This window comes from Diadema antillarum, unplaced genomic scaffold (assembly GCF_040938485.1).
Source record: "Diadema antillarum isolate AM-2024a unplaced genomic scaffold, OU_Dant_1.0 seq00000341_RagTag, whole genome shotgun sequence".
NCBI classification, from domain to species: domain Eukaryota; kingdom Metazoa; phylum Echinodermata; class Echinoidea; order Diadematoida; family Diadematidae; genus Diadema; species Diadema antillarum.
In genome coordinates, this window is record NW_027271354.1 from 87,283 (window position 1) to 106,170 (window position 18,888).

The window sequence follows — 18,888 nt, forward strand, 5'->3', positions numbered from 1 at the left end:
CATGTTTTATTTTTTTTACAGTAAATACACTTCATATGTAGTCATGCACATCTTCAAATTTCTTTTGCAGCTGTTGGTTTATGTGACCCTCTATTTGATGTATATGTGTAACCTTGGGGGTGTGAATACACTGTACTAGTAGATACACATACCTGCCTTCAGAGTACTCAAGGGCATTTTTACCCCCTCAAACCTTTATGCAGTTTGGACTGTTATTGAAGTTATCTCTGTCTCAATTAAGTAAAACCTTGCCAAAAGTGCAGATGGCATGTACAATGTTGTAATTTACATGGTATTGCCTCAAAAGCATTTGTGATATTCTAGCTTTATTTTTCACTTACAAATATTCAAGCAATATTCAGAATCCTGTTTGTGTAACATGATATAGTGTAGTTTATTGCCAGTGTGAAAACTTGATGGCAAATTATTTGCATAGATCTGCTTGACACAGTGTAGCTCTGCAATTGTTCAAACTAGCTGGTACATGCCTTTGCCTTTTACATGAGCTGCACCAGACGAATATATACACGGTGTGTATATATATATATATATATATATATATATATATATATTTTTTTTTTTTTTTTTTTTATGTTCACTGTACATCACTGTCGTAGTCGAGACAGACTGTTCCTACTCGCATTCCTACTCACAAGATCGCCGACAGTTGTACCTTAATTGCATAAGGGTCTTACATGTGACTTAGCTGGAGACTGAGACCAAGGCCACCACCAAAAAATTAATCAACAAAAATAAATGAATGAATAAATACATAGATGAGTAAATCAATTAATGAATAAAATAGTATAAACCACATTTGACTATGCTGCTAAAGAGTAAGAAAAACTGCTTATACAGCTCTTACTTTTGGTAACATACTATACATATTTTTGTTATGTGTACTGGTATGATACATTGCCATGAAGATTGATGGATACCTTGAAACTTTACTACAATGTAGTTCTTTCAACACCTACATGTAATAAATATATGGATACACGTGTATGTATATACATTTATAAAGGAAAACAACTCGTCGATTGTGCTCCTTTCTCTGTTATTAATAATAATAATGAAAAAGAATGTACTGGTATTTTACTAAATAATGATAAAGGTATGTGTAATGATGTATCAAAGGTTCTTTGCCTAGTTTCATATGTAGGCCTACTAATGTAGTGAGAATAGATACAATGGCCTCCCATAGTACCAGTCCTTGGGATCAGCAGTTTTCTTTTGCTACGTCAAAATGTTGTTTTCACCGAGAAAAAACAAACAAAACAAAAAACAATAACAGAGTGGATAATGTAAGCGGAATTTCGATATACGGGTAATGTAACTGTGTTCACGGAAGTGAACGGTATAACTAGTAGTTATAGTATACTGGTAATTGAGTGTATGCCTAGGATGCTTTGAATTGAGAGAGGGTGGACTGAATGATTGGTGGCATTATTTTCAGTGGGAATTCAATTGGATTTTCACCGTGGAGAAAGAAACTGAGAATCAGACAGCACTTCCAGTCGAAGAAATCATCAGGATTGACAAAAACAAACCAAATAAACATACAATGTATTATGAATTACAAGATCAAGGGAAGACAAACAATCGAAGAAAGAGAGAGAGAGAGAAAGAGAGAGAGAGAGGCCAAGAAAGAGGCAGTAGGCTACTTGTACATAATGCCCAACCACAGACACAAGTACAGTATATCACAGCTAGTAGACGCTTATAACTGACCATGTCAGTTACGCTGGGGTCGCTCATAACACACAAACAAGGGCATCCAGAAAACGTCAATTTCTATATGTGGGACAGTACGATATTTTCGCGATTTCGTGCAGAGTAAAGGCATGATATCCCGATATCCCTATGATTTCAGCTGGCTGTTGACCCATCTAATCATCACGCACGTCACACCTTGTAGGTATCATCTTACATAATCTTCCGTTTACATGTTACTATATACGTTCGTTGGTGCCCTACGATGAAAAAGAAGACTTGTGGGAGAATTTTAGACGAGTACGAGAACCCATAATTTCCGGTGCCGTACATCGGTAATGAATACAATGTAATTGCCATGCTCGAAGTTGATGGTCTTTCATGTCGTTCGTGGAAAATTTGAACAGTATTGCATTCAGGTTCTAACCGTAACCTGTCAAATCAAAAAAAAAAAAAAAAATCATGTGAAAACGTAATTCACTGATCATCTTCTGCGGGGTCAACTCGTGGTCACGCGTGCGAGAACTTGGATATTCTAGACGGGGTTTTCGGCTTGCCAACTGACTGGCAATGCGCAAATAACAACCCTTGTACGCACATATTGTCGGGAATCGTCTCATTTCATAATTATGCCGACCGAGGGGAATGGCGCATGGACTCGCACGCGGTACACGCCTGATAACACACACGTACTGTACATGTACCATGTAAGCACTGCGCGGGAACCAGGGAGGTTGGGATGGGATCATGCGGGAACCAAGCACTGGCGGCACGGGGCCGTGCGAAATCGCACCCCAAAGCCGCACGGGTCCGTGCGGCAGAGCTGCACGGGTCCGTGCGCCACACTCGCACGGGCCCGTGCGAGGGAGTATGGATCCGCACGCGGGCGTACAGATTCGCACGCAGGCGTGCGGATCTGCACGGGGGCGTGCAGATCCGCACGGAGGTGCACGACTACGCACGGGCGCGTACAGGGGCGCACGGAGCCATACGCTCCCGTGCGAGATCGCACGAACCTGCACGCAGCCGCACGAAGCAGCCCCGTGCGCACTGCGTGCGGGAGTAACATAACATAATGGTCTGACTGTACCTACGACTAGTTGACCTTGCCTGCGCCGCACAGCAGCTGGCTTTGCACTTCAAGCGTATGTACTCGGCGGCCGGCGCCGGCCCTCGGCGGCTGGCTCTTCAAAGGCCGGCCGCTTGGCCCATGTTCGACCTAGTCACTGACACAGGTCCAATACTCGGCATAATCGTGATAAGCATGTGTGCAAGAACTTGGTACAGTACCGTACTTTAGATTAGGGTTTTTGATAGGCCTAACGTTTACTTGTTAAATGTTAGACAAGGCTGCACACTGGCACTGGTCCGACGGTCCCTGACCAGTAAAAATCACTGTCGGACCAGTAACTTTTTCAGGAATGGACCAGTAAAAAATGGAAAGACTGGGTACTTACTGGTCCGATGGACAGGCCGGACCAGTAGAAAAAATGGGTTAGTGTGCAGCCCTGTGTTAGTTAGATCTACTTTTGTCAGACTAAGCCTTCATAGGCTATAGTCAAGTATAGAGTAGGACAAGTTGATAGAAATCTATAGTCTATGCTATAGGCCTAGTCTAGATTCTACTGTCTACTGACAGTATGGTATTTCTACTGTCTTCTGGTTTGCTTGAAGCCTTGGCTTGCCTTTGATTTGTGTGAGGTCTGGATGCACAGATTACAACATTTTGTAACAATGTCAAAGAGGTGAAATAATGCAGTAGAGTCTAGGCCTACAACATTTTCATATTAGTTCAAAGGCTTCAAACTGTGTCTGTTCTGTGGAATTTGACATTTTGGGAATCTGTCTAGATTTACCTCAAGACACATTTCCAAAATGTCAAAAATCTGCCGAACAGACACAGTTTGAAACCTTCCAACTAAATACATGTAATGATGTAGACCAAGAATATAACTCTAACTTAGAGTTACAATTGTACTAGTAAGTTACATCCTGTAGACCCTATTGTCTAGCTGTCTGCTATCTTTTCCTTCAGACTCAGTAGACTATTGTGCAACAACTTAAGTCTTATCCAGCTTATAATTTTCAAAGATAATTACCTAATCAGCCTTTACAACAACAAAAAAAAAAAATGGGTGGCTGTTCAACATGTATACATTCATTTACCACTCTCTTTTTGGAAGAAGTTACTGGAGTTACACTATGGTCATAAACCCTTATCGTTCTTCACTTTCCTCAAATAATATGTTAATACATGATCTGAAATAGATATGAACACAGCAAGGTTGAACTTGACATCAACTATGCAGTTTCATGACTTACATGATTGACATCCTCTTACATACATGTATTACGATCAGTGAGTTAATGAGCAGTTGATAGCTGTAGGGGTTTACCAACATGTAACTTGAATCCATCCATAAAAGTAAAGGGTATATTATCAAATATTGCTATTATATATTACCCCTTTAATACACATGTTTGCTTTCTCTCTTTTTTGTTGTTGAGATTTTTAAGTTTTGAGAATCGTGATAGAGAGAGCTTTTCAAAGGATGTTATGTGCTATTAGGAGACAGGGTTAAAAAAAAAAAATCTGGTACCAATTAATTTTTTTATGTTTTAAAGTTTAAAAAGTGTGTTTTCTTCAACCAAATATTCATATCTATCCTGAAATAAATCATGAGAACTTTATTCATTGGAGTTGAAATTATTGCATATTCAGAAATTTATGCAAATTTGGCCAGACCTGTATAAAAATTACAGAGTCAAGGCACCACTCTTGCCTGTGCTTGTATCCATGACATGTCCTTGACTGTACCATTGACGTGGGGGGGGGGGGGGGAATTGGGCTTGCATGATACCCTGAATTCCACTAGAAATACAAACTACCCAGACTTTAAACACTTAAAAAATCCCTTTAAAGAAAATCTAATCGCACACAATTTGTTTTTCCTATCCAGATTAAAAGAGCTATAAAATGGCTATAAAGGAAGGGGAAAGCGGCTAGTTGCATATAATTGTATGTACTGTATATTGTCTTCATTGAAGTGTGTTTCTTTGTGTGTTTAGTGTGTACGGTATGTGTGCTTTTACAGTGCCTTGACATTTCAATTTTTTTATTCAAATCATGCATTACTCCAAAAAATGTACAAAATTGTAGGCCTACCGCGACAATTAAAAACAAAAATACATGATACATTTCATGAGGTTATATCACCCAAGAAAATTGTTGATGTAATATTTTGAGGGGGGCAGGGGGAGACCACAAATCAATTTTGAAAAACAGCATCATAATTCATATGATTTTTGAAATGACAAGGATGTCAAAAAGGCAATTTTGAGTATTTTTAATGGTAACAAACTTGAACAGTAATGCTTTTTGCTGTTTATGATAATCTACAGTATGGATTGTATAAAAGCACGCAAATCAACTTATCATTCATTTCTCTTTTTTTCCTAAATAGAATTTACCATATTTTTTCTTTTGTTTTAGATTGTGGCATTGACCTGTCAGCATTCAAGCTGCTGGATGCAAGTCTTGTGAAGGATGTGATCTCCCAATTGGGCCCAAGGCTTAAATTTGTTCACCATTTCGAAAAATGGAAGAAACAGGCAAGTGTGTGACCAAGGACATCTCAAAAATCATTCCTGCAAAAATGTTTGCATGTTGCAAATGTGTGAAATCCTTTGAAAGAAGTGTGGACCTGTGGAACCACCTAAAGATCCACAACATAAACTCAAAGACCAAAACAAAACTTGTGTGTCATGTGCAAGAATGTTTTAAAACATTCTGTCATGGTTATAGCTACAAGCGGCACTTGGAACAAGATCATGATTCCATTGTAGAAAATGTCAGTGATGGAGATTCTGTTGGAAACACAGTTTTTAGTGATGAAAGTGCATCAGAGCAGTCAGAAGTGCTTCCAAATGAAAAACCCACAGAGGAAATTTCATCAGCAATCAAACAGTCTGTTTCTGAATATGTAGCAAAACTTAAAAGCTCATCCCTGCCATCCTCCACAGTGCAAAGTATAATTTGTGACACACAAGAGCTGCTCACTAATGTAATTGAAGCAGTTCAACAAGTGTCAGCCCCCATCATCGAGGACGTATCTCAGGATATCAAACCCTCAGTTGATAAAATTGACACTCTACAGTCAGTCCTTGACATGGTGAAAGATCCTTTTGAGCATTTCAGTTTATCTACTCAGCATAAACAAAACCAATTTGCCCGCAACTGTAATGTTCTTATTGAGCCAGAAGAAATTGTTTTTGGCAATGTATACAAAGAATGTCTGAATACACATACTGGAAGGACTGAGCAGAAACAAGTTGAAGAAACTTTTCAGTACGTGCCAGTCGGTGAAAATCTGAAAGTATTCTTGGAACAACCAGGCTATATGTCAGTCATCATTCAGGAAAAAGACACTGCTGGCGAAAAAGATGTGCTTCAGACTTACAGAGATGGATCATATTACAAAGCTTGTGAAGGAAACCAAGACTGTGTGGATATAGAATTGTTGCTGTATAATGATGACTTTGAGACAGCGAACCCCCTAGGTTCAAAGAAAGGGAAACACAAACTTCTTGGTATCTATGTTATTGTTGCTTCTTTGCCCAAGAAATACCAAGCTAAACTGGAAAATGTCCTTTTAGTTGCTCTAGCAAAATCTTCTTTGGTATCCAAATATGGTGTAAATGTTGTTCTTCAGCGTATTTCGGATGACCTTGAAGTTCTCTTCACAGAAGGTCTTCATATTAATAGTCCAGATGGATTCACTGGCCGTGTACGTCCCCGACTCTTCCAGGCAGTCGGTGATAACTTAGCTCTCAATACCATGCTCGGCTTTGCTGGAAGTTTTAGTGCCAACTATTTTTGCCGGTTCTGCAAAGCACTCAAGGCAATATGCAGAAAACAGGTAGCTGTTGATCAAAGGTTACTCCGTACTGAAGAAAACATTGATTATGATATCAGTGTAAATGATGTTTCTCAAACGGGACTTCGGAGGTCGTGTGCTCTCAATACACTGAGCTATTACCATGTGTCGCAAAACTATGCTCCTGACCTGATGCATGATTTCCTAGAAGGGTTACTTCCAATCGAGATGAAACTTGTACTTTCAGAACTCATAAATCAGGGCAGATTTAGCCTTGATGAACTGAACTGTCGTATTCAGTCATTCAGCTATGGTATAACAGAAAAAGCAAACAAGCCCAGCCCCATCCTTCAAAGTCACCTTAGCAATCCATTTGGACCAAGTGGTCAAAAGGCTTCACAGATGAGTTGTCTTGCTGAGTTCTTACCCCTGATTGTGGGAGATAAAGTTGAAGAAGGATGTGAGTACTGGAGGTTGTTCACAGTTCTTCTGGAGATATACCAACTGGTCTTAGCACCAAACATTAGTACTGCTGTCACCTACTACTTGCAGTCAAGGATTAATGAGCATCATCAGTTATATTTGCAACTGTTTCCTGATAACCATCTCCTCCCCAAGCATCACAACCTCCTCCACTATCCCAAGGCAATCAGACAGCTGGGCCCTTTGTCACAGTATGCTTGTATGAGGCAAGAAGGAAAGCACAAGCCTTTGAAAAAGTGGGCGAAAACTTGTAATAATTACAAGAACATCGCCAAGACAGTTGCACGTAAACACCAGGAAGCACAGGCATTCAGAATGCTCAAGAAAGAACACATCAACAGCGAATGTGTATACATCCACACATCAGAATTTGTCAAAGTTTGTGATCTTGAGAGCGAGGTAGAAGTATGTCGGCTGTTGAGCTGTGAACCTGATACCTTACTAGAATTGTGTGATAAAGTAACATTCTATGGATACACATACAGACCCAATGTCATGTTACTGACTGACTGGTGTGGTGAACTACCATCTTTCTCAAGGATTGATTATATTATGAGAAAGCAAGATGGACTGTATCTAATGATCCAGCCATGGAAAACAAAGTACTTTCATGATCACTTTCAAGCCTTTGTTGCGTCAGAAGAGGAGTTGGATTCTCTACAGTTGCTTAATCCTGAAGACCTGTTTGAACACAGACCTGTCCATGCAGTGAAGAGTCATGATAGTGCAGATCATCAGTACAGTTGTACATTCCTACCAGATACATGCTGTCATAACTGCAACAAAGATCACTAGACCAAAGTAATAAACTTCAAAAATAACTTACAGGTACATGCTCACTTCAGTTTCAATTTTTCAATTTAACCATTTCAAACTTCTGTGCTTTCTTTCTACACAAAGTTATACATGTATGTACTGGTATATCAAATGAAAGGAAAGTAAGTACCGTGGTACAATTTTTCATTTTTTTTTTTGTTTGTAAACTAATGACCATTATACAGGATAAACCTATTGAAATGGAACAGAAGATACATTCAGTTTTTATGATTTCTCACTGACTAGCATTTATTTTCATTAAGCTGGCTGGAAAGAACATCTTTTTTCTTATTAAGAGGACACCAAGATCATAACATTTGGTTGTGAGCAGGGCTTGCACCCTTCTTCCAGGCATACAAGTTATGCACTTCAGTTTTGATTTCATGCTGTACATCTCTCTGTTTATTGCATTGTTTACATCAATTAAAATGTCAGTTCATTTCCCTTTTTAATGATACTGAAATCATGGAATGTGTACAACATTTTTGTGTGTGACCATGTACAAAATTTTTGCATAATGGATTGGCATTGTTATCAGATCAATGATCATGAGTATGGAGGGGAAACAGTTCTCTGTGAATCACTTTCCACAATGCACAAATCTGTAATTCAACCAAAAAATTACTGTCTTGATTTGATTTTGCACTATAACTCAAAAGTGTGTATGTATCAGTAAAAATAATGTGCATGAGGATACAGTGCTGGCAACTGTACACTCATTCCAATAATTTTAATGTCAAGTAAGATTTATTAAAAAGGAATGATTATAAGCTCATTGCTGTTGAATTGCTAAACCCTTTTTGAGTGGTGTATTTTCATCCTTATAGGACGAAGCAAATAATGCTGCAGAATCTGTACTCAAAGACATGCAGATGGGCTGGGAGTCATCTGAAGTTTCTGATGATCTGATGCTGTCAGATATGGAATCAGTTACTTTTGACCTTTCCCAGGCTTCAACTATCCCAGTAGATGTAGAAGAACCATCATGCTCATCAGCTGTAGTTCAGGATCTGAACAGCAGCAGTGACACACCGCCACCACTCAAACGTCAGAAAGCAGTAAGATACGTAAGTTCACATTTCATATGTAATTCATTCAGTCATATTGATATACATGTACTCATGTTATTACATACAGTGTATGTGCATGTATATAGTGTCTCATCTGTACTTTGTGAAAATATATATATATTTTTTTTTTTGTCATCATGCACAGTATAGATATGAGCAAATTTTTCTAAGATTCAGCCTTTCTTATGTTGTGTGTAGAGGAGGAATATATAAGCATTGGAATTTCAAATCACACCAGAATTCAGAGGTGTCATGATATTGACTCTGTTTTTTTTTTTTTTTATTGTCAAAGTCTCTTGAAAATAGTCCTTCACTGCTGGGAAGCCCATTCTTGGTGCTAATTACTTATTATTTTGAGCCCTGATCATGCTACTGATTATAGTACTTGTACGCAGAACCAATTGAAATTACATGTACTGTATAATTTTTAGATTCTCTTCTAGCTAATATTTCGAAAGAAGTTGAAATATGCCAGAAAAAATAAATTGCCTCCTGTATCATGATGTTTACACACACACACACACACACCATTTTTTAAACTCATGCAATCTTGAATATTTTACAGGATGTGGGTGAAATTCTGAAGAAATCTTTGGAAGGGAGGAAAACGTTAGAGGAAGTAACTCGAATGAAAGTCTGCACGCCACACAACACTCGTGTCATCTGCAATATGTGTACAGAGCATCTAGTAGACTTGCATGGCCTCAGGTAATGACATTTTACCATTTGCAATGGCATCCTAATATTACCTTGCTTCTGTCTGTGTTGATTTTGCATTCCTATTCTTTTTGTTTCTCTTCTCATTTCTTCTAACAAATAATCACATTCACTTTACAAGACCTTTTTTTTTTTAACCTAAAGTTGTATCTTCACGTAGGTGAATTTCTCATGTCCAATTCATTTCCAAACCCTCTTCTCCCTCTTCAGGAATCTTATTATTTATATACCCTAGACTGGGAAATGTGTAAGATCTTCCATATTTTGATAACCCTAAAAGTCATTTTATCCAAGGATAGTATCATTATGACTCATAATTTTTTTTTTTTTTTTTTAGGCCTATACCCATAATTGGATATGCAGGTTCTCCACTGTTCCTAGTGCTTGAATACAATCTGTTCTTCCATTTTCATGAACAGAGAATCATGTTTAATGTCTGGTTTTTAATACCCTTAAGTGGTAAATTTATTCAAGGATTACATAATCATTCATCTCAATTTGATACCCTTTCCCCCAGATTTTTCCTGTTTTTGATACCCTTGTAGGGATTCCCTGTAGGTTCCTGGTCTGGTGCTGAGAAAACTAGCCTCTTTTTGTTAATGCAGATGATGTACAAGCTTTAATAGGATATACTTTATGGGGGAGGGGGGAATGCTCAACTACACCACAGTGCTTTGTGTGGGAATTGTATCACATGTGCATTTGCAATGATTTATGTACATTTCACTACAATTCTCATATTTTTTGTCATCAGACCTGGCCCTGACATGAAGGGGGCAATGGCCTCCTCCATCATTGCAGAGTTCCCCTTCCTTAAAGATCCAGCTGGCAATGGAGACGTGAGTAGACAGTTTAAAAATTACTGACTTAGCAGTCATTTGATTTTTCGTAAGACACAACCCAAGTTGACAGATAACTATTGACAAATGATATCTTTGGAATAAAATCAATGAATAACATGTAGAAATATGTATATAAATATATATATATATATATATATATATATATATATAATTTAATGCTGATCTTACTACAGGCTTCAGAAATATAATGAAAATGTTTGTGGATGCCTAGCTGTACATGCATGTACAGTGCAGACATTTCATTCTTTGCTAGGAGCAATTTTAACAACATCTGTCCATAAGTGCATGTGTACAGGTACTACAGGATTATGATAAATTGCTAAAATTTACCATGTTTGTGGGCAAAGTATTAAGTGGCTTATTGGTTCAAGGTTCATGTTTCATCTAAAACAGGGTTTAGTTATTAAAAGATACTGGGTACAGGTGTTCCCTTGCACTATACTACAAGGAGAAAGAATCAATTGTACATCAGTTTACTTGTTTCTCTATGAAGAGCAATTAGTGAAAATAACCCAAATGGACTTAGTTGAGATATAAACAAAAATAGAAACAAAGAATGTCAAAAGAATTCTGAATTTAGAGATGTTATGATTAACGATCTCGCACCATTACCATAAATAGTTAGCTTCCTTCTGTCACTGATTCTGAAAAAGCTTTGTCAGCATTTGGGTTTTGATGATGCTATTCTTGTTACCATGCTTTACCATGAGAATTCTGTGTCAATGACCTTTTAACCTCACAACATAGCACTGTTGCATTTTTAGCTTTGTACACTCTTACCATGCTTACCCAGTACTTTTAAACCTGGTGTTGTGTCTTTTTAGTTGATAATACATACAGTATTGTGTTAGCATGTTTGAAGTCTCTGAAACACTACTAACCAATTTCCTATGTCAAGTTCGTGACCATTTCATCTTACAATGTTAATATGTGTATTACAACAATGATTGCCTTGGAGATTGAATTCTTGCAAATATTTACAAATGTATTTACCAATCTGAGTATCATTACACTCAAACAGCTGTAAATTTGAAACCCATGTGCATTCTCAAACAGCTCTGTAATGCATGCTGAACAATATATCATGCACATGTACTGTATCATGGTATTTTAGATAAATTTTATGATACATGAGTTACAAGTGTACTTCTTCATACTTTGCATACTCATATTTTTCAAGGTTTTGCTTGTAGTTCAAGCTCTGGAACAAAAAATCCATAACTTTGACATTTTTAGTTATAATTCAGTCTAAATATATATCAAAACACATTCAGAAATTTTGACCCTGTCAGAACAAAAAATTACTCCCTTTACTGTGAAAATAACCATATAAACTCTTTTAATTGTGACATTCTTCTTGCTCATTAATATTATTTCATTTCTTTTTTAAAGGAGGAGTGGTATTTGAAAGGGAGTACCAAACTTCCAGCAGGTGGTAGGCTGGAAAACCGGCTGAAGTACCTGAGAAGGAAAACAGCAGAGCAAGACAGGAAGCAAGACAAAGCCAAGGTTTGCAGTCCTAAGGATACCACTTCAAGTTCTTCCAATGAGGATTCAACCTCATCATTGCAGATGAATTATGGTATGTGCTTACAAATGTAGCCAATTATCTCCAAAGTAAAGTGAAGCAGGCTTGAGAAATACTTGCCCTGTATAAAAAATTTGTTTCTGTGCATCAAGCAGTAAACAATTGAGTTAAATGTAGATTTACCTACAACAATCTATTCATTTGCATAATTTTTCCACCTTGGGTCTGTTAGCAAGGCTTGAAAAAAGTGACTTCATTGCATTTTGGGGTTAAATATAAATTTGTATTGATTGAATGTTAGTACTAACTTTTTAAACCCATTTAAAGAGTAATTTTTGACTGGGTCTAAGGGGAAGTGCAAGTTATAGAAAAATCAGCGTGACTTGGGTAAAATGTGGCAATATTTCTATATGCACTATAATTATGATATGCCTTGTTCTTATACTTTGTTTACTTTTAGGAGAATTAGCAGCCCAAGCAATATTGTTAATGATGTCTGATAATGCATACAGCCTAACACAAAAATATTGGGCTATTTCAGAGGTTTATAGGTCAGAGATGGGTGGGATGGCTATATCCCCCCCTTTTCAGGGTTAAAGCTAGAAAATGCTAGGATGAACATTAAGGCTATGCATTTGTTCTCAGGCTTGATTCAATAATGATTGTTATTATGAGTTTCCATAATTTGTATCAGATTTGGCAGACATGAAAGCTACGACCGAATGGTTGAAGAGTCATGACACCCCTCACAAAGACGTTGTGGCCAAGATGGAGCAGACAGCAGCTTATAGAAGGGACTTTGTACATTCCAACCTGCCGAGAAGTTCAAAGAACAAGCCGTGTGTGACTGAAGTGCTGGCTGAGTTTCCACACCTTCTTTCTCCTGGAATGGTAGGTGCATGTTACGTCCCCATTGTGAATGGCAGGTGCATGTTATATCCTCATTGTAAGCTGTCACAGGGGTTTTATTATCATGTCCAATATCTACCAAAATCTAGATGAACAAAATTATTGCAGTCAGTGTTTGCCATATTTGCATGTACACACAAATGCCTGATTTTTGTTGTTAAATCACAGCGTGCAAAATTAAAAAAAATAAATAAATCTGTACATATTCTATAGATAACATTGTATGAAGTATGTTTTGCCTTCCTACCCATAGAATAGTATGAAATATATATATATATTTTTTAATGTAAGAAATCATCTAATATGAAATATACATGTATATTGATATCATCAATGCTTGTCTGAATATCCATTTCTGTTTCTCTTCAAAAGCAATTTATTTATTTATTTTTTTGTCCCCGCCGAACGAGTTCGAGCAGGGGACTATGAAACGGGCTCCGTACGTGTGTGTGTCCGTGTGTCCGTCCATGTGTCCGTCCGTCCGTCCGTCCGTCCGTCCGTCCGTGTGTCCGTGTGTGATCAAAATCTTCAATTTGCTACTTCTCTGTCATTTATGAGCCAATTTTGATTCTGTTTGCTTTATATGATAGCACTACATGGGAGCTTTGAAACTTCTACACAGAATTTCAGTCGTGACCTTTGACCTTGACCTTTGACCTATATTGTACATTTTGCTACAAAATGCTACTCCTTCGCCATTTCTAACCCGATTTCGATTCCGTTTGCTTTATGTGATGGCACTAGGTGAGGGCTTCAAAACTTCTATACAGAATTTTGACCTTTGACTTCTTTGACCTTTGACCTTGATTTTTTGACCTATATTGTACATTTTGCTACAAAATGCTACTCCTTCGCCATTTCTAACCCGATTTCGATTCCGTTTGCTTTATGTGATGGCACTATGTGAGGGCTTCAAAACTTCTACACAGAATTTTGACCTTTGACTTCTTTGACCTTTGACCTTGATTTTTGACCCATATTGTACATTTTGCTACGAAATGCTACTCCTTCGCCATTTTTAACCCGATTTCGATTCCGTTTGCTTTATATGATGGCACTAGTTGAGGGCTTCAAAACTTCTACACAGAATTTTGACCTTTGACCTCTTTGACCTTTGACCTTGATTTTCGACCTATATTGTGCATTTTGCTACAGAATGCTACTCCTTCGCCATTTCTAACCCGATTTCGATTCCGTTTGCTTTATGTGATAGCACTAGGTGAGGGCTTCAAAACTTCTGCACAGAATTTTGACCTTTGTCTTCTTTGACCTTTGACCTTGATTTTTGACCTATATTGTACATTGGCTACAAAATGCTACTCCTTCGCCATTTCTAACCCAATTTCGATTCCATTTGCTTTATGTGATGGCACTAGGTGAGGGCTTCAAAACTTCTACACAGAATTTTGACCTTTGACTTCTTTGACCTTTGACCTTGATTTTTTACCTATATTGCACATTTTGTTACAAAATGCTACTTCCGGCGGGGACATATGTTACGCACCGCGTAATTTCTACTTTTCCTTGTTTTTTTTGGGGGGGGGGGGATGGGGTATAGATGAGGTTTCTTGTGCATCATCTTTATTATGCATGTAGCTTCTTACGGTAAGATTTGATGGGGGTTAAAGGTCTCTTGCTGATGTGTGAGTAAGGAGACAATTTGACTGCATGCTGTAGATAAATTTTTTCCCCCATGTTAGGAGGGGGGGGGGGGGCTAATTAAGCTCCCCCTCCCCTCTGGAATACATAGGGTTAAGGCACAGTGTGTGTTGGGAACATACACAATGGACTAAGATGGTGAGAATTCAAGATCTAACAGGCAAATTAACAGACAAAAAACAAAATAACTGCAAAAACATGTTTTGTTGTTGTTGTTTCTTGTTTCTTTGCAGATTGAGCAGGATTACAACAAGCTATTTGATGGAAAGGGGGACCTTCTCTTCACAAAGTGGCCAGTAGTATCATCTTGCATTCTGGACTATGGGAATAGAATTTCTCCAGGGTGGAAGGTGAAATTCGGAGTACAAGAAAGACGTGATGAGGACTTCACTCAAGGTGTGTAATTATTGATAGATACTGTAGACTTCGGGGACATTTGACAGGCGGGTGACTTTGGACAGTTTAGACAATTTCACTTACATTATTTTGCTGCTTGCAATATACAAGAAAAGTGCAGTAATTCAAATATTCACATATCCCCCTTTCATAACCTACAAAAATATTTGCAGAAAAACCAACAGCAAAAAAAAAAATGTAAGTAAAACAATTCCTGTCCAAAGTCACCCAACTGTCCCGTCCCCTAGTTCATGGTAACACATTATATTTGATTTTAAAATGATGTGATATACACTTCATCATCCCTCATAATGTAGATGTAATAGGATTTATAGAAGTGTTTTACTCCATTGCATTCTTCCAAATGGTGTATTTAGTAAAAACAGCACCAAGGGTCGTTTGTGCCCTTTCCAACATCTGACACCGAGGCAAGTGCTGGAATCAAGCTACTTCCAACTACTGCTGCTCGTAGCTTCTATTCTTGCTCATCATATTAACCTTTTTGTAATCTTTGTTGTAGCCCCCACCTACATTTGGGCACCTTCCCCAAATACACAGCACACAGCACACCACCAATTCTTCCATAAAAGAGCAGTGTGCATGTCTGCAAATCTGCATAATAATCTTAAGTCATCACTGGCCGATCCAGGATTCTTAAAAGGGGATGGGGGGGGGGGGGGAGGCGGGCAAAAATTTTGCCGCATTTTCTTGTGATTACTACAAAGAATAGCAGCATAAAAAGGGGGGAGGGGCTGTGGTTGAATTTTTTTTTTTTTGCGTGTGATGACTAAAAATGTGTTATCAACCAAATAAGGGGTGGCAGTGGCTTATTCGCCCCCAATCGCCCACTGGTTATAAAATAAGCCCTGAATTTGAAGAGATATAAAGCTGATATGTGAATTGAAAATATGCCAGGATTGATTTATGGTGTGAAGACATATGTAGCGTAAAATCTTTCATATTCTAATAAAGACTTTTTGTGTACTCCACTAACAGAGGAAAAGGCAAATCTGGCTTTTCTTATGCTGTCACATCTGTTCCCGGGCAAGAAGTCATCAAAAGGGGGAAGAGCCTCTTCCCAAGAGTCATTGGAGTGTTTCATCGACTGCCAAAAGGTATGTCAAATGTTTGTAGCAAAAGCAGTATTAGTGAAGAAAATTGAAAAATTTTGTGTTAGCATGGGTCACATCTCCATACAGCAAGATCAACTCCACGTATCAAGTCAAGACATGAACACTTTGATGCTTCATCAAAAAGGAATGTGTATTGAATAAAAAGTTCCAGTAACTGTTATGTGCTACTAAAATGTTTACATCTGTTTGCCTGAGAGCTTAGTTGTCAAAGTTATATTTCACGTATTACTGATGTCAAGTTTTATGTAATAGGGTCCTGGCATGTGAACTTGAATCGCGCTTATGATGGTAAGAAATGTAACCATTTGAATTTTACACGTACCAGAACTCGCTGGCCCTAATTTTAAACTATATATAGAATTAACAGGGGAAGGAAAATGCATAGAGTATTAATCACAAAGATTTGTGTGATGTGTTGCAGAGTTTTAACCTAAAGCAATATTGACTGAAATCAGTCATTTAAAAATATCACCACGGGAATGAAATGTTTCATATCACTATTGATGGTAGTCGTTTCTTGCAGATTTTTATTCTTTGATTGAAACTATTTCTTTCCAGTATAGTGGAGGAAACAGCAAACTTCGTTTTCAGACTTTGTGAGCCATAAGATAAGATGTATTTTTTATGCCTCTGCCACGAAGTGGTGCTGGAGGCATTATGTTTTCGGGTTGTCCGTCCGTCCGTCCTTCCGTCCGTCCGTAATGAATTTTGTAGACAGCGTAACTTAAAAACCTCTTGAGGTATCCTAATCAAACTTGGCATGTATGTGTATTAGGGGGTGAAGTTGTGCCTATCAACTTTTGGGTGCACATGCTCCAGGTCAAAGGTCAAAAGGTCAAGGTCAAATATGTAAAATTTCTCTATTTCCACCATATCTATGCAATGCCTGAAGATATTTTCTTGAAACTTAGTGTATACATGTATTACCCTATTTAGATTCTCTAGTGAAAGTTTGGGGTCATGAGGTCAAAGGTCAAAAGGTCAAGTAAAGATATTAAAACTTCACTTTTTTCTCCGTACCTTGGAAATTGTTCAAGGTATCTTCATGGAACATAGTATATTTACATGTACTGACTGGCAGTGATTATCTAGAGAATTTAGGGTTCATGGGGTCAAAGGTCACGGGTCAAAGGTCAAAGGCAACACTTCAAAATTTTACTATTTCCCTCATATTTATGCAATGCCAGCAGGATTATCTTTTTTTTTAAACACTTGGTGTATGCAAATATAACCCAATAGAGATTCTCTGGAAAGTTTCTTTTTTTTTTTGCTTTTTTTTTTGCCTCAAAGGTCAAAGATCAAGTGAAAGTGCTGAATTAGCTTTTTCCTCCATATCTTGGAAGTGGCTCGAGTTATCTTGAAACTTACTACATATTTATGCATGTCCTGCCTGACAGTGATTATCGTATGAATCTTAGGGTCAAAGGCCAGATGAAAATGGTAACAATTTACTGTTCAATACAGAAATTGCACTTTTTCTCCCTACCTTGAAAATTACTTAATGCATAAACTTATGAATGGGTCAAAGTCAAGTTAAAGTCCTTAAATCCCCAAATACATGCTCTTCTATTCATCCAATCAAACCTAGGTTAAAGGAAGGTGAACATTCAACACATTTGTGACAAACGTCATTTTAATTTTTGCCAATTTTGTGAAAATGTAATCACACATTGTCCACATGTACTATAGACCTATTAGGAGAATCATGCATTATGGCGGAGGTATACTAGTCGCCATAGCGACATTTGTAGTTTAATATTTATCATTTGCAGGAAGGAACCAGTCTCGAGGCCTACCGAAAAGACCATGGGAGGAACCAGCCTTTCGTCCTGGCTGTAGGGAACAATGTCTGCCAGCCAATCCAGTGCTTCGTCATTCTGGAGAGCCAAGTGTTTGAGAGAAAGAGCCTCGTATCTGCTGTTGACCTGTGCTATAAGATATTTCAGATCTTTGATCTGGAGTATCCAGCACAGGCTCGAGCCATGTGGGTGATCTTGGACACTGTGGTGTATGGGGTGGAAGCAGGTGCCCAAGAAACGGGGGCAGTAAAGGCCTTCAGAGCCTACTACCATTTTGATAAGAAGTAGAGAAAATGTTCAGCTGAAGACTGGTATTAACTTCTTGGTTAGGGGAAGACATATCTGTAAGTTGAAAAAAAGATTATATTAATCATGTGTTAGTGGATTCCCATACCTTTCCTACCCACTGTATCATCTGGAGTTCAGTTAGCGTGAGCTGGATGGTGTTTCTGCTTGTAATTCTCTTGTGATAGATTCCCCCAGAATGGCAAAATGGTAAACACTCGATTACAAGCACATACATGTACTACTGTGGTGTCTTTGGAGAGCATGCTCTTACATAAAATATTTAAGCAGAGTAAAGATTGATTGAACTGTTGTGATAACAAAAAAGAAATATATCTTCTTAGTATGAATACATATCCATAATCCAAGAAATATAAAAGATGCAATTCTTAAAGTCAGTATGTGCTGCTAATCAAGAATTTACGGTACATCAATTTTGAAACAATCACTGTTTCGTCATTCTTGTGAAGCAAGCGTTTTAGCAGAAGAGTTTTGTATCTGCTGTTCACCTGTGATATAAAATCTCTTTTAGATTTTCAATTCATAGTATCCCACACAGGCATGAGCCCTGTGGGTCATTTTAAATCTTTTGGAAGCAAGTACGATGAAAAAGGGGCAGTAAAAGCCTTTAGAGCCTTCT

At 37.9% G+C, this 18,888-nt stretch overlaps 1 protein-coding gene across 1 annotated transcript; it reads left to right on the forward strand.

Moving 5' to 3' along the window:
* Nucleotides 1-5,249: 5,249 nt before the first annotated feature.
* On the forward strand, nucleotides 5,250-18,251 carry LOC139730893 (uncharacterized). Its single transcript, XM_071641768.1, has 9 exons — nucleotides 5,250-6,632; nucleotides 8,717-8,956; nucleotides 9,525-9,667; nucleotides 10,431-10,515; nucleotides 11,932-12,121; nucleotides 12,762-12,958; nucleotides 14,869-15,031; nucleotides 16,028-16,146; nucleotides 17,937-18,251. The coding sequence occupies exons 1-9, from the start codon at nucleotides 5,313-5,315 to the stop codon at nucleotides 18,249-18,251; spliced, it is 2,772 nt and encodes a 923-aa protein (XP_071497869.1). The 5' UTR covers nucleotides 5,250-5,312.
* Nucleotides 18,252-18,888: the final 637 nt, after the last annotated feature.